At 42.6% G+C, this 14,968-nt stretch overlaps 7 protein-coding genes across 7 annotated transcripts; 5 read left to right on the forward strand and 2 right to left on the reverse strand.

Moving 5' to 3' along the window:
- Positions 1–437: 437 nt before the first annotated feature.
- BCIN_01g03280 (hypothetical protein) lies at positions 438–3,373 on the forward strand. Its single transcript, XM_024690371.1, has 2 exons — positions 438–2,939; positions 3,003–3,373. Exon 1 carries the CDS (start codon positions 616–618, stop codon positions 2,659–2,661), a length of 2,046 nt encoding a protein of 681 aa, XP_024546139.1. The 5' UTR covers positions 438–615; the 3' UTR covers positions 2,662–2,939; positions 3,003–3,373.
- A 279-nt stretch (positions 3,374–3,652) lies between these two features.
- On the forward strand, positions 3,653–5,285 carry BCIN_01g03290 (hypothetical protein). Its single transcript, XM_024690372.1, has 2 exons — positions 3,653–4,210; positions 4,259–5,285. The coding sequence occupies exons 1-2, from the start codon at positions 3,758–3,760 to the stop codon at positions 5,096–5,098; spliced, it is 1,293 nt and encodes a 430-aa protein (XP_024546140.1). The 5' UTR covers positions 3,653–3,757; the 3' UTR covers positions 5,099–5,285.
- A 565-nt stretch (positions 5,286–5,850) lies between these two features.
- BCIN_01g03300 (hypothetical protein) lies at positions 5,851–6,855 on the reverse strand. Its single transcript, XM_001550903.2, has one exon. It carries the CDS (start codon positions 6,665–6,667, stop codon positions 5,936–5,938), a length of 732 nt encoding a protein of 243 aa, XP_001550953.1. The 5' UTR covers positions 6,668–6,855; the 3' UTR covers positions 5,851–5,935.
- Positions 6,856–7,536: 681 nt separating this feature from the next.
- BCIN_01g03310 (hypothetical protein) lies at positions 7,537–9,759 on the forward strand. The gene is made up of 2 exons (XM_024690373.1): positions 7,537–8,690; positions 8,743–9,759. The coding sequence occupies exons 1-2, from the start codon at positions 7,692–7,694 to the stop codon at positions 9,658–9,660; spliced, it is 1,917 nt and encodes a 638-aa protein (XP_024546141.1). The 5' UTR covers positions 7,537–7,691; the 3' UTR covers positions 9,661–9,759.
- Positions 9,760–10,357: 598 nt separating this feature from the next.
- BCIN_01g03320 (hypothetical protein) lies at positions 10,358–11,467 on the forward strand. Its single transcript, XM_001550906.2, has one exon. The coding sequence runs from the start codon at positions 10,567–10,569 to the stop codon at positions 11,248–11,250; it is 684 nt and encodes a 227-aa protein (XP_001550956.1). The 5' UTR covers positions 10,358–10,566; the 3' UTR covers positions 11,251–11,467.
- A 518-nt stretch (positions 11,468–11,985) lies between these two features.
- Positions 11,986–13,045, reverse strand: BCIN_01g03330 (hypothetical protein). Its single transcript, XM_001550907.2, has 4 exons — positions 12,643–13,045; positions 12,468–12,575; positions 12,283–12,390; positions 11,986–12,209 (listed from the first exon to the last, which is right to left on the reverse strand). Exons 1-4 carry the CDS (start codon positions 12,769–12,771, stop codon positions 12,165–12,167), a joined length of 390 nt encoding a protein of 129 aa, XP_001550957.1. The 5' UTR covers positions 12,772–13,045; the 3' UTR covers positions 11,986–12,164.
- A 252-nt stretch (positions 13,046–13,297) lies between these two features.
- BCIN_01g03340 (hypothetical protein) lies at positions 13,298–14,498 on the forward strand. The gene is made up of 2 exons (XM_001550908.2): positions 13,298–14,291; positions 14,344–14,498. The coding sequence occupies exons 1-2, from the start codon at positions 13,648–13,650 to the stop codon at positions 14,375–14,377; spliced, it is 678 nt and encodes a 225-aa protein (XP_001550958.1). The 5' UTR covers positions 13,298–13,647; the 3' UTR covers positions 14,378–14,498.
- Positions 14,499–14,968: the final 470 nt, after the last annotated feature.

Consider the following 14,968-nt stretch of genomic DNA (forward strand, 5'->3'; position numbering starts at 1 on the left):
ATTCTCCAGTCTGGGCGTGGACAGAGGGGCAAAAGCAGTAATTCCGCGATGTATCAACACAATTTGCATCTCTCCTTTTTTTTCTGTTTGAAGAAAAAGTTCAGCTTTTATTAATCAGACAGTAATAAGTTGGCTGTTGTATCTATCGGGTGGTTGTCGATATAACATAAGGTTATGCTAGAACCAATAGGGGATAGTGGAACGATTAGCTCCCAAAGCTCTTGCTCGCTTGCTGAGCACTACTTATAATCTACCTATAGGTAGGTAGTATCATCTAACATTCATTCATTGACAGTAGTTTCCTATTCTGTTTTACAAGATCCAGAATCCATAGTACCTCCTCAAAATAATTCAAAATGGCATTGATATTTATTTACTCACCTCGTCGCATTTTCCTTCACTCATCCCACAATCTTCATCCCTCACAATCCATACCCGATTAGATTTTTTGGAAGAAATAGTTGATATATCCTCACTCGACTTTTTGATTTGTTCATTCTTCTCTGGTTTTGGGAAGCAAACTGAAAGCATATGAAACTCCAACGTAGCAGTTTTGGTTGTACAAAGAATATCGTCTTCTACGAACTTGGTCAATCTTGTTAACTTGAGATCAAGATGGCAGAGGATCCCGAGGGCTTGGATACTTGGGTTGACGTCAGGGAGGAACTTGGGTTGAATCAACCGTCTATGTCTATGTCCACGTCCAATCCGAATCCTGGTACCAAAACAACTCCATCCTGTGGTGAGAAATTATCGAAGATTCGGAATATGCATAAGGTCCTTGTCCATCGAGCCATCCGAGCTTATTTTGGTGAAATGCCACTCAGCGTATTGAAGGTTAGTAGGGAAAAGGAACCGTATGATCGTACCAGGAATCTATGCTTAGAATACGAAGCTGTTCATGCCGATAGTACAACTCCTTATCTTAGTGTCTGTCCTGCTTCTCTTTATAGTGCTAAAGTTGGTGGGCTTGGATCTGCTGTGGATCTCACAAATGCAATCGCCTGCATTGAAGGGCCCTCGGAGAGTCCATATGCTGGGGGTATCTTCTTTCTGCACATTTATTTTCCTATTCAATATCCTGAAAGTCCTATGAAAGTGCGCTTCTTGACACAGATTCATCACCCGAATATCAGTACAGATGAAGATCTCTACTTGCCCAGTATTGCAGTTGAATGGCCTCTGAAGAAATCTTTACATGAAGTTCTTTCGTCGATATTCTCAATTCTTAGCAAGCCCGAGTTGGATGATCATTTCATACCTGAGATTGCGAAGGAGTATATTGATGACTACAAGGGGTTCTTCGAGAAGGCAACAATTTCTACAAGCAAACATGCGTCGAAGGAGAGACTAGACGTGGGAAAATTGGTGTTAGATTGGATACAAGACTACGTGTCACTTGATTACGAAATTGCATCGTGTCACAAGGCTCTCTTGTTATGGCGTCAGAATATATGGGAGGCATTACCAAAAGATGGTAGTGTCGAAGACGTCGAATTGCAATGCGTCATACCAGACTCTGCCATAGTGACTATATCTAAGAACTTGAGGAGATTGTGTACTGGAGAAGTTGGACTTGAAGGAATTGACTTGAGTGGATGGGATAAGTGTGATCAGTATATAAGAGATCATTCTAAGTCTTCGCTTGGAAATACACTGGTTTTAGTGTGGCTCATGCTCCAAAAAGAAAAGAGAGGTATCATAGACAATGATTACATGCTTCCTGGCTGGGCCCCAAACATTACTGTTGAAACATGTCAGCTTTTTCTGAGGCAGTGGCGAGATGAAGTATGGGGAGCGTACCCAGAGGATACCTTCAACGATCTTCAATCTGTCATACCAGATTCTGCTATCGTCACCATATCTAACAATCTGGAAAAATTAGGCTACGGTCATATCAAACTTGAGCATTTGGACTTGCGGGAATGGGACTACAGCACTGAGTTTATAGATGAAGGAAATGAATTTGGTCTTCGGAATTTGCTACAAAACATATGGGAGGAGTTCGGCGAGGCAAAAGAGAAGACTAAAAATATAGCTGTTCCAGGACGCAGTCATGATTCCAGTGCTAAAGGTCCCAAGCCTCCCCGGGGACTACAACTTCTCGGTTTCAAGATTGCAAGTTATAAATTCAATCAGAAATCATTTTCTTCAAGAAGCCGTCTCCTTTCTCATAGGGCTAGAATCTTAAAGTCCAAACAAGAACCACGGATTACAAAAAGTGATCAGAACTCCAAGGCTAAAAATTCAAAGTCCAAGCAGAGATTACAAACCAAGACAAGTGCTTCTGGCGCCAAAGCTGACAGCTCAAGTTCTGGTCAGGGATCAGGAGTTGCAAAAGGCGGACTCGGCTCAGAGATTGGAAGCTCGAATTCTAACAAGCGACCACAAATTACGCGAAATAATCTTGTTACCAATATTCAAGGTTTAGCCTTTGAAGTCGAAGAACTAGACTTTCCAATTTCGAAAGATGATCTCAGACCTATGGCTGAAGATTTAAGCTTTAACATCGAGGAACTAGACTTACCAAATTCGAGAGATGAACTCAGATCCATGGCTGGAGGTTTAAAGACTAGCCAGGAATTACAAGCTACAGGAGGCGAGGAGACCAGCAAGGGTCTCAAGGGAGGCAGTAAAGGCAAGGGCCCTGGTACAAGTTGATGAATGAACTGCGTAATGATGATGTACTACCGGGTAGACTGCTACCATCATGATCACCATTCCTCGCTACAACATGGAAGAACATATCTATATGAACATAAACCGACTTCCTTGTGCAGAAATAGTCACAATGATAGTACCAATTCAACACGAAAATTCTGTCTCAGGGATAAGATCGAATTTTTCTATATGAACAAGTCAACTCATGCGATTATCCGATATTCGATCGTTTGATTTTTTCATTTTTTAAGTCGTCTTTTTTTTTAAACTAAAATAATGTAAGTTTCTCTGGGTATTGAGCAGACACACTGAGAAAAAAAAACCAATCTAAGCTTCGGCAGTATCAAACTCCTCACCTGCAACTGCTATTAGGAAACCAGCTGTATATTTTGGGTTCTTGGAAAAGGGACTGTGTCCGCAGAACGCCCACTCTTCATTCATTAGCCCCCCTGAGCTTCGAGCCTCGGGTATCATAGATTCCTGCAAAGATTTAGGAATTCATCGATCACCTCCACATATCAAATAAACTGATGGGATCATCAAACGGGCAGTCGAAGTAGCTTTTGTTTTGGAATCTGGTCACACTTTTTAGTTTTAGCTTGGATTCGCAAGCCCTAGCCATTGCATCATTAAGATCATGGTCATATTTCTGTCTAGTGTTTATTGCTGGGACGAAACCATCCTGATAATCACAATTAGTGTTTATAGTTCACCTCTGTAGAATTCAAAATAAAAAACACTCATTTTAATAATAATATCGCAGGTTACGATCGTGTATAGTGATAGGTGTATAATGATATGATTAGACTAATAATTTAGTCTAATATTGGAAGCTGATACCTACTGAATTTCTATGGTTTCGGTTCTTGCGGTTCCTATCGATCTATCACGCGTATCTCTTCTTCCGGGGGGCCCCAATCGTTGGTTTCAGCCTATAATGTGTCTTGGGTATTTATTGGTTGATAAGGATAAGCCTCCCGTCATCAAACCAGAAACACTCCTCTACAAAAACTTTCAGACATCACCACTTTTAATTGAGACATTGCAATAGAGGTGCCAAATCTGAGAAGCCTCGTGGTATTGTACTTCGTTCAAAATGTCCAGATCGAATCGACGGTTGGACTGGAAAGATATCTTCCTATGCTACCCCATCTTCGATAATATTTGTGCCCACCTCGATCCAAATGACATCTTGTTTTTCCGATTGACCACCAAGCAACTTTCCTCGTCGTTTAACTCGCTCTTCAAGACCCAGTGGAATATCAATCGCCAACTCACCCGCTTTGTTAAGGACCCTGTCGGCTTTCGGTCAAAGTTGGCTAAGCACGATGCCCTCATATCTGGAAGCTTCGCTTTACAATTCTTCGAAAGGAGATTCTGGCTTGACTCTGGCCTGGATATTTATGTGCAAGATGCGAACGACTTCAGGAATCCTGAACAAATAGGCACATACTTGGTCAAGCATGAAAGCTACGAACTACAAGGGTCAAAGACGGAAGCAAATGGTGGCTTGATAGACCATGTGGGCGAATTAAAGTACATGTCACAGGTATTTCATATCCCAAATCATTCATCATATATACTTACATGGATTCAGGTTGAATCATACCTTAGGACAAGCTCGACCAAGGAGAAGCCAATTCAGATCCGAATAATCTACACAACCGGCATTCCTTTCCAAGCAATTCTCCAGGGCTCTCATACATCACTTGTCATGAATGTCATCTCGTGGGATTTTGCGTATTCACTTTTCCCTGATATGAATTTCATCAAGAGAATAGCTTACGAAACAAATGGAGACAGCAGTAGCTATCTCCAAGCTAACACCAACCACGAAGTTCCAGAAGCAAAATACAGACGAAGAGGATGGGAATGGGAGAGAGTGGCAGCCATTGGCGATTCAAAAAATTTACACTCCCTAAACTTGGCCGGCCGCAGAAAGATTGACGATTCATATACATGGACCATCAAACTTGATACTAACGATGTGAATGGTGGCCAACCTTCGTATGTTCTACAAAATTCTTACTTCCAAGTCGTAGGACTTAGTCCACCCGACGCACAGTATTTCGTGTCTATGAACATTGTTCGCAGCTGCATTCTTCGTTACGAATATCCAACGACGACGAGGTTTTACGACCCCTTCTCGTTCTGGGCATCGGTAAAACAGAAGCTGGACGACTTGACTCATAGTCAACTCTTAAAATTTCCCGAGGATGAACGGCCGATTCCTCTTCGAACGAGCGGTCCTAGTGGCTACAAGATAGAATATAACCCACGTACCATCAGGAGGCATGTGCAAGAACTAAAGGGATGGATCTTCTATGATGATCAGATCCCGATATGGTATGAAGAGTATCTCAAAGACGAAGAAGCTAGATTGAGGGCTAAAGAGGAAATGGAACAAGCCGAATTAGAGCTACATATCGTAAATTAAGTAGAGGGATTTATTGCCGAACAAGAGAAGTATAAGATGGAACGAGACGACTTGGAGCTGTCCGTGACGGCGAAGCAAAGATATTGGCTGACGAAGTGGAGAAACTCTAATTAGATTAGCTGGGCTGAAGGTCTTGGCACGCTTGGGTCGAGATTACGACATCGAGGGGAGAATATCGAACACCACATTTCCAAACTTACATTTGACATCGATTGACTTTTTTTTTTGGTTGTGAACATAGGCAAGAATTTCCTAAATCATGCTAATATCATTTGCCCTTGGCCAGAGACTTGATAAGTTTGAGCTGGCTTGGCTTTGAAAGAGTCCTGGAGAGGAGGGGCAGGAGGAAGCCTGACAAAGATATTGTGCATTTTCTTATGTTGGTTTTGAGTATATGCCCCAGCATTTCGTTCTCACTTACAATCATTGAATACCACCATCCTGTAATCGATCTAGACCTGCTATCTCCTTGCGGGCTAGTCGTCCTAAATAGTCTTGGACTCACAAAGGACGTTAAATATATGTCAATCTGCAGAGGTTACTATTTTTAATAATAATTTATATACCTACGTGTGACTTGTACCATCTCTCAATCTCTTAATCGTCGTTGTAATGAAGTATAACTTGCTGAAACTATCAAATTTATACAGAAGAGCAATCTCGAAATAGTTAACCTCGGTGGGTACAACGTTTTACTCTCTGAATCACGTGGTGTTGAAGCGGTATATCTTCGTGACACCGAAAACAATTTGTGGAAAATATCAGTCGTATTCATCACACTAACGCGCTTACGTAGAATCCTTCTACAACTTGCGACAGAAACATGCTACCAATTCATCAAACGTCGTATTTAAGTAAGGAACATGTATGATACATCATAGGCCATTCAAAAGCCTCTGGTTCCTCAGGGACAGTCTTTGCTTGCAATATCAACTCCAGGCTGGCGGAGCAATGAGTTACGTGGCGATAAGCATTGCTCGCATCCACCAATGGAGGATCATTTCTCAAAGCCATACCCATCTTTCTCCAAATATATACGCAGTGAAGCTCGTGAGCGTTCTGATGCGAAGTCCACACCCTGGTATAATTTCCAGCTCGCAAGAAATCCAACTCGTCCTTTCCCTTGATCGGCTGTGTGAGGTCGACATCGGAATACCAATCCCACGTTGTAAAGATGTCGCCGGCGTGTTCCACCAACTCATCAAAAACACAATCTCGAGGTATCCACGCGCTCATCATAGGGTCGAAAACACACCCATTCAATCTTGCAGCAGTCGGATTGCCTCCACAAGCTGTCCCTTCAGGAGCGACCGGTAATTTATGAGGTTTTCGAGAGGAGATGACCAGTCCGGTTATCGTTATGGACGACACGAATAACAGCACTATGGATAACAATGTAACTGAAATCAAAATTCTCCTCGAGATTCGAGACCGGATATCATCATTGACTTCTCGAAACCACGAGGGAGGCTCGCTCATCTCAGTTCCATCCTCGCTAGAAGAATCTGTGGTGAGTACCCTCTTATATTCGGGCCCATGAAGTTTTGGGGCAAAGAGGGATTTCTCCATTATCTGGTCACGGAACTCTGAACACGTGATAAACGACAATGATCACGCCCAACTGTTCAAGTGAGAGACAAGATGTGACAAGATTTGGTTCTTGAAACGAGACTGGAACAAGTGCGAAGGTACAATGGCTGTAGAGATAGGAATAGTAATTGGATTACTCTTTCGACAGTAACGAACTTCCTCTCACCATGGTTCAGAATATATAAGAATCAAGCATGTTTATTCTACGCTGTAACATGATTGGTAAAGTTACGGCTCATATCGAAGAATTAAAGATGTATGAACAATGGAAAGCCGTGTCGAGACGGCAACCCGAGGCGATCATGCAGCTTATATTTTGTGGTGGAGACCTGACGCCCGAAGAATGGGATTCAGTAAGCCCTAGCGAAAATCAGTTCCCTACGCATATCCTTGTGCTCCATAAGTTAAGCTTAAGTAGCTCGGCTAATTTGCTCACCTGCATAAAAATAGGAGGGTTCCACCGAACGTGCCTATAGAGTAGAGATTTCTATAAGTGGGATGGATACAGATTCTACGTTGATGATTTGGCGTATTTATATGCCGGAGGATCTGTAACCTTATTGTCAGCCGACCGTGCACTCAGAGCTATATAGTACTCTGTATAAGAATTCGTCATCTAGACCATACGAGGGTAATTGCATATTTTCACCTGAAAAGGAAGGCAGTTTGGAATTGCATCAATTCAAGGTTAACGAGCTTATCATGGTGCAACTTACTTCGTGGCGGTCATCATTTTTACCAAAAAAGGAAGGCATAGTATAGCCAATACACTATTGCCGCGTGAATTCCTTGCGGAGCTTATCACGATAGAATTGCCTTTGTTTTAGTTTTACGGAGAGCAATTCTAAGGAGCGCTGTTACAGTAGCTACTAGCTAGAGGTAGATGCAGCATAGAACCGTTACACTGATTAAGTCTTAACCTTTTATAAAACTGTTGATTTCTTTGCGCCTATTCTTACCCGTTCTTTCATTTTGAAAATTTTGCTTTCGTTGTTCTCACAAAATGGGAAACGAGTATCGAAGCCTAAAGGGATGCTGGACATGTCGTGTGAGGAAGAGAAAGTGTGACGAGAAGGTTCCAATCTGTTCAGCCTGTAGATCTCTGGAGCTAGAGTGCCACGGATATGAAGAGCAGCCAATTTGGATGGATCGAGGCTCAAGACAGAAGGCAGAAGCGATGAAGATCAAACAGATGGTAGCGGAAGTGAGGAGACGAAGACGCAGGAGGGAAAGCTCAAGCGAAAAGTCCCTTTCATTGAAGAACCCAAGAACAAACTCTCATTCTCGGCACTCCAGTCTCAACTCAACCTTCGTTACAACCCCTACAACCACACAAAGATACTCCTGGGGTCTTGAGGCTGTCTTCCCTTCTCATTCTGCAGCCTCCTCCCACTCAGACGGTTCTGATTATGATTTTGCTCCATTAAATGATGATGCATTGTCGGATTTTCTTCCTACCGACTTGGTTTTCCCCGAGCCACAAGCCCTATCACACGAGATTGAACTTCTTCACTCTAATAATTATACATTTGAGTGTGATCTGGTATCTTCACCCAACATCCAATTACAGACCAACAAAGTTGCACGGCCTCAGCCGGCAAACGTCCTGGAGTTGGTGTCGGGATCTGGACACTCTTCCCAAAAAAATTACCCTGTCATCTCCAACAAATCAGCGCTGGCCATCGATAAATTGGGAGACGCTACAATATTGGCTTATTATTTCGAGAAAGTGTTCAACTGGCAGTTTCTGTCTTGCCAATCACATTTGTCAGCCTTCAACCAGGGACATATTATGTGGCTAGTCTCTAAGTCACAGCCACTATACCATGCTACATTGGCCTTGAGTAGTTCGCACAAATACCTCCAGACAAATATAACCATCGATGAGCACACACCCCAATATGACGTAGCGATCAAAGAACTTCACAATGAGTTGCAAGATCCAAAATCATACGAAGATGTCTCGATATTAGCTTGCATAGTTATGTTTTTGCATTCTGCCGTACGTCAAATCATTCAGTTTTTGCATGCATACACTAAAATAAACCTCATAGCTGTTATACAAGTCAGTGAATTCTGACTGGTGCTTGCATCTACAAGCGGGTATCTCAATCGTAACTTCTTGGATCGATAACCAAAATCAACATTATGCTTTCGGCTCTTCGTATGCTGAGGATACAGACGCCGAATCAAGCACTATCAAGTCAGCGAAAGTTTTTCTCGTTGGTTGCATCATCAGATTCGACTTATTATCAAGTCTCACCAGAAATTCTGTCCCAGCGTTGAATAAACGTTATCAACAATTTCTACACGCACCTTCTTATAGCTCACCTCTACAAGCAGCTTTGCAGTGCCGCAGTTGGCTTTTCAGCATACTGTTGGATGTATATTCCCTACGTGAATGGAAAGAGGGAAAAGAGGTTAAAGGGCTACTTAGTTTACGAGAACTAGTATCTAAAGCCTTCCCAATCAAGAAAACATTAGAGAGGGGCATTTCCCTGAACATGGAAGAGATTAACAACTTCAAGCAGAGTCCTGAGAGCATTGAACAAAGTACGAACACTAAGCCTCAACAGCCAAGCTACAATATACTCGTTGTGACACACATATTTGCATGCTCTGTATCTATCTTTCTGGAAGTGGTATTATCTGGAGCCTTACCAAAGTTGCCTGAGATCCAACATGAAGTTAATCGAGCACTTGAATCTTACGCTTACATCAACGATCCCGACCTCTTAAATGTATTGCGCTGGCCATTGTGTGTGGCAGCATCTGTCGCAGAGCCGGATCAGTATGATTTCTTTAGAAGCTTGCTGGCTTCCCCAAATGTAGCGTGGATCGGCACGTTTCGTGAATCGTTGGAGCGTCTTGAAGAGTGGTGGCGATTAAGTTTAGATGCGAAATATACTGATGCTGGTGTTGAGTCTGCACGTTCTCGGAAATTTATGGCGTGGGATATCTTGGTTTCATAGGGCGAGAATTTTTGTCAAATAACTTTAGCAAGTGGTAAATAATAGAAACTACTCGTATCGTCAAGTGTTGCTATATAGCATTTCATTCCAATGATCACATGATACCGCTTGTGAATTTTGGCTTCTATAGGAAGAGGGTTGAGAGACGGTACGTAAATTCCTCTACTGCCGCAAACACCAAACACTACTCATGGCCGCTGAGAAAACACTTGGACCAGCGAGTGCGGAGACATGAATCTACACTCTCGTATATCATCTTTGGTAGAATTTGATAAGGTGGCTAATATTGGAGAGGAATTATAAAAGCTTGAGCCTATGCACTAATCGTGGATTTGCTGGCCAATGTAAGCCGCGGCCAAAAGTGTTTAAATGTCTTGTACAAATTGAAATCCGATCAGGTAGCTTGGAATTGAGGAGCAAGATTTGCAGATTTGATATGAAGATTGAAGACAATTTGACGAGTAAGGTGTGAAATCATGTCAAATTGCCTGGATCCATTCTTGGCATGGGGTGATGCGATATATAATGCCACTTATCAATACTGGCAGAGGTCTAGACTTTCTTGTTACGACCCCGCATGATTATGCAAGTCGGATTACATATCTCTTATCGCTACCCCTGTGAACCCGCATATAAACTTTACCTTTGCAGGCGAGCCAAGCCTGGCAAGTTGTTGCGCAAAAGAGCAACTTGTAACGGTTTCAACCCCTCCATCATATTTTGTCTAGCTTGAGCTTCCGGGTACCTACCGAAAAAATGTTGCTATGGTCACGAACTCTACGTTGTTTGATCTTAGACAGAACTCGTTCTTTGCTTGCTGTAGTGTAAGCTTTAACCCATAAATCACTTTTGTCTGGGCGACGACTTTGTTCTCAATTTACAGTCCAGTTTTTGTTGAATGCAAAAATGGCTAAGCAAGATGAAGAATCTCGAGAATCTCAAGATCCTCTGCTTGCCGAGGAGTTCGCCGAGCTCAAAGGCGACATAAACCCTCCTCGTCGAACTTTCACAACAACGAGATACTTACTTATCTTCGGGATAATGACCATAGTACTCTTCGCATCCATTCTTTCAGTCTTTTCTTACACGCGGCGAGTCTCGGAAAAAAACTCATCTCGGCCTGAGCCCCCAGACCATACATTCTGCGGAAGAACACCAGCAGACGCTGTTAAAAATGGCTGTCATTTCGAACCTATGCTCAGCTCTTGGGTGCCCGAAGCCTGCTACTTCACCGATGAAGGTGACTACGACGTCTTCGAAGATCTCCCCTGGTACTCTGATCCCTTCCTCCGACAACCCTTAAACACAACCGAGATGATGAATGTAAGGGCCGGTAATTACGGCCATGTTTATACGACCTGGGCGTACCACGATGAACATTGTCTATACACGTGGAGAAAGCTGGCGATGGCGATGGAGAAGAGATTGCCGATGGTGGATACGAAGACGGCAGATGAGGAACATTCGCAACATTGTGCGAGGGTTACGAGGAACTATGTGAGGGAGGATGGACAGGAGAAGATTGCGGATTTGAAGACTTTGGGGTTAAAGGTTACGCTTACTTATTTTGGGTGTGTCAATTTGTTCTGAGGGGTTGCTAGAATGGGTTCGTGTGCCCAGATGTACAGCTTGGTGGATTACCTACGAAAAGAGGTTTAGCCGCACAGCCATAAGGAGGCAAGAGTGATTAGGGCTTCATATAGTCCGGACGTCCAGACTATAGCTTGCAAGTCCCAAAGTTTTTGGCGTTTAGAATACTGTAAATACTTGAACACTAGTCAGTAATCGAACTGAATGGAATCTTGCAAGGCGTTTGAGTATATGAAATAGATCCAACATCTCAAATGTTTTTAATATCCCAAAGATTTTTGACGTAAGAAATGACGTAATTAATTAAGACAAATTTGTTCCGCTAAATATTTATATTCTATATTCTATGTCATTGTGCGATATTTTGATAGTATCAAAGTATTGATACTACCAGCGGCTGGAGAATTTCTCGTGACAAGCGCTTTTACTAAGTTATGAACGCTGAGGTTCTTGTACAGATGAATTCTCTGGAAGTAGGAGACTCACTCTTAAATCTTATACCAGTGATCAGTAGTACCTCGTAATAAGAAGTTGTAGAATTCTTTATCAAGATTTAAGAGTAAAAGGTAATGTAGAAAAATGAAACACTGATTATTTTACCGCGATCTGGTCCATTGAAACCCCTGGGCATAACAAATCGCATAACAATTTCAAAGTAGGTCAAAGACAATACGAATAGTTTTATGCATATATTCTAGCATTTCTAGGGCTAAATCTAGGTGGTTCTTGCACTACTGAAGTTACGCTATAGCATTCGGCAAGACCGCAATCGGAAAGCCCTTCATCTACTACTCAGGCTCTAGACATTCAACTATTCTAGATCCGGTACTAACCCCCATCTCATCCTCATACTTGTGATCATAAATCATAAGTCATCTCGAATATCCCCCAGATCCAAATATTAACTACACTATCTAGGATGCAGACTCTTCAATTTCCTCACCCTTAACACGGACAATCTGTCGGGCGAATTCGATTAGTAAACACTCTATATGTGTCCAAGTTCCACTGAAAGAATTGAATTCTACTTACAACAATAGTCTTTGACTCTTCAAAGGCACCCTCAGTAGAGGCAACAGCAGCTTCGTCTCTCTTTTTAGATGCAGCCTCCTCAACTTCCTCGCCCTTTACACGAACAATCTATTTCAACGAGTTTGATTAGCAGGAACTTAATCATAGCATTCGAGCTCTACCAAGGAGCCCTGGATCTAACTTACGACAATGGTCTTCTGTTCCTCGAAAGCACCTTCAGTAGAGGCAGTAGCGGCCTCATCTCTCTTTTTTGACGCGGCTTCTTCAACTTCCTCGCCCTTGACACGAACGATCTACTCTCACCTGTGATTAGAAAATGCTTTACTAGGATGCAAGTTATACAATAGGGATTTTACTCACAACAATAGTCTTCTGCTCCTCGAAAGCACCCTCAGTAGATGCAACAGCGGCTTCTTCTCTCTTGAGGGGAGCAGCAATGACCATGCCAAAGATGGTTGCGAGGAAAAGAGTTGCGACGGTGAACTTCATGATTGCGGTTTGAGTTGACTTCTTGAAAAGACTCAATTGGTTTGTTTGAGGTAGATGAAGAGATATCTGAGATTAAGTTGTCGGAGCTGATGATGATAAGTTTAGGAAAGTTCTGTAGATAGTAGTCTTATATATTGCTTCTGGCTGGAGAACTTGAGTGGTATCGATATCTACCCAGTATTACTAGCGGATTTTCATTTGCATTCATGATTTCATTCATTACAACTCCGATACAAGCTAAGCTGTCTGCAGAATTTGATGTCGCAAACAACACAATGATTTCGAACTTCTTCATCTGCAATTAGAAATCGTACGAGCCTCGTTCACCTCGGGCAAGTTATCGTGTCGGCTTGCCATAGTATGCTCCATTTTCGCTTGTGGTCAGCTTGCATACATAAGTGGGTAGGTAAGCTTGTTCTCCGTGAACACTTCCGGCAGCTTTTGATATATGGCATTTCCTTTTATTGGATACTTATTGCATACACTGCTTATTATCAAGAGCTTTGAAGTCCAAAGTTCATTTCTCGCGTCGACTTTCAACTTCTATTTATCTTTTCCTGACAAGGTTTCTAAAATCTGAAATGCAGTCCAAACTTAATGACAAGCAGTTGTAAATTGTTTTAGTACAACTTAGTGTACTGAAGTGGGTTGATTTTTCAAATGGTTTCATGAACATAGAATTCCTTATCGTTGAACTGCACTATAGACTTCTCGAAATCCCTGCCTTTGGTCTTCATTTTCATCCAGCTTCCCACCTTCTTTTTCCTTCCCAGTCTTTTGTTTCTTCTTAGCTTTTATAACTTTCATCGTCTTCAGCACACTTCTCTGTTCTAAACCCGTCGCAAGTCTTGTCTCTCAACTAAACATCTAGCCAGCATGGATGTTGACGGCGATTCACGCTATAAAGATATCGACTCTCAAAGCACTAGCGACATCACAGACTTCCAACCCATCAAGCGACGCAGTTCTTCCCTCCCTTCCATCCTCCTCGGCTGTATAGCCAGCTTTGTATTAGCTGGCTTCCTCATCACCGTTGTGCGCTGGCCATGGTCTAAAGGCGATTCCGGCTACTACGCATACACAGACTGTGGAAAGACGCCCGAGGAAGCGCGATCTAGAGGATGTAGCTACTATCCCATGGGACGCTTTTGGGCGCCTCCGGAGTGTTCGTTTCCCGAAGGCAACGACAACTATCATCCCTTCCGCGACCGGGAATGGTTCGTCGACACGAACTTGACGATTCCTGCCGACATCTCCCGATTAGAATCAGGTGATGCCCGTCGGGCTTTTACTCATTATTGGCATGATGAGCATTGCACATTTGTGCTACAGAAGTTGGCATTGGCGGTTGCGCTGAAGAAAACGATGGTTCCGGGATTGGTGGGAAGTATTCATCATGTTAATCATTGTGCGATGACGATTACGAAAACGATCAAGAATGCGTATAATGAGACTTTCCTTGCGAACGATATGTCGATAACGGAGAGTACTTTAGGTTTCATGCCTTGCGTACCACTTAAGTAGGTTTCATACTCTCTTTGAACCAAAATCTATTGTACTAATAGCATACAGGAGCCTTATGAACAATCCAGGATACGAAAATTAGTTCCTTTGTTTCTATGGAAGAAGGAACTAGGGGCTGTAACAGTATTTAGCAAGTGAAATCTCTGGAGATCTATCTGTACCTAAAGATTACAGCAGCATAATGAATAAATTGAAGCTCAGCATTTGACCTACTTCGACTTCATTCCGCAGCATTGCCATAGATGTGAATGATAATTTCCTTGAGAAAAACAAAACATTTTTTCTTAGCAATTTCAAGTCTCTTCAGTATCGTAAATCCACACGTTTGTTCATAGTGAGGTTCGGTCGTCAGATTCTTGATTAGACATTAAAATCGCTGTTCTCGTGGAAGTGCGGGGTAAACCCCCTGCCTCTGTCATCGTCCCCCAGGGGGCCACGAGCACACATAGCATTCTATTGCTTGATATGAAAGACTTATTATTACTATGATGATAAGAACGCCAATTTACTGATAACAGACATTTACCCCTCCAAAATATACGCTGAGAATGTACTACTGTATGTTGCTGCCGTAATGCGGGGGTCAGAAGTGGGCCCCTGAATTCGTTACAACTTGCCATTAGCGAACAACTGCGGGTCGCCTTTCTTGCTAAGATATGCATTAGGTCTTACG

This window comes from Botrytis cinerea, chromosome 1 (assembly GCF_000143535.2).
Source record: "Botrytis cinerea B05.10 chromosome 1, complete sequence".
Taxonomy (NCBI): Eukaryota; Fungi; Ascomycota; class Leotiomycetes; order Helotiales; family Sclerotiniaceae; genus Botrytis; species Botrytis cinerea.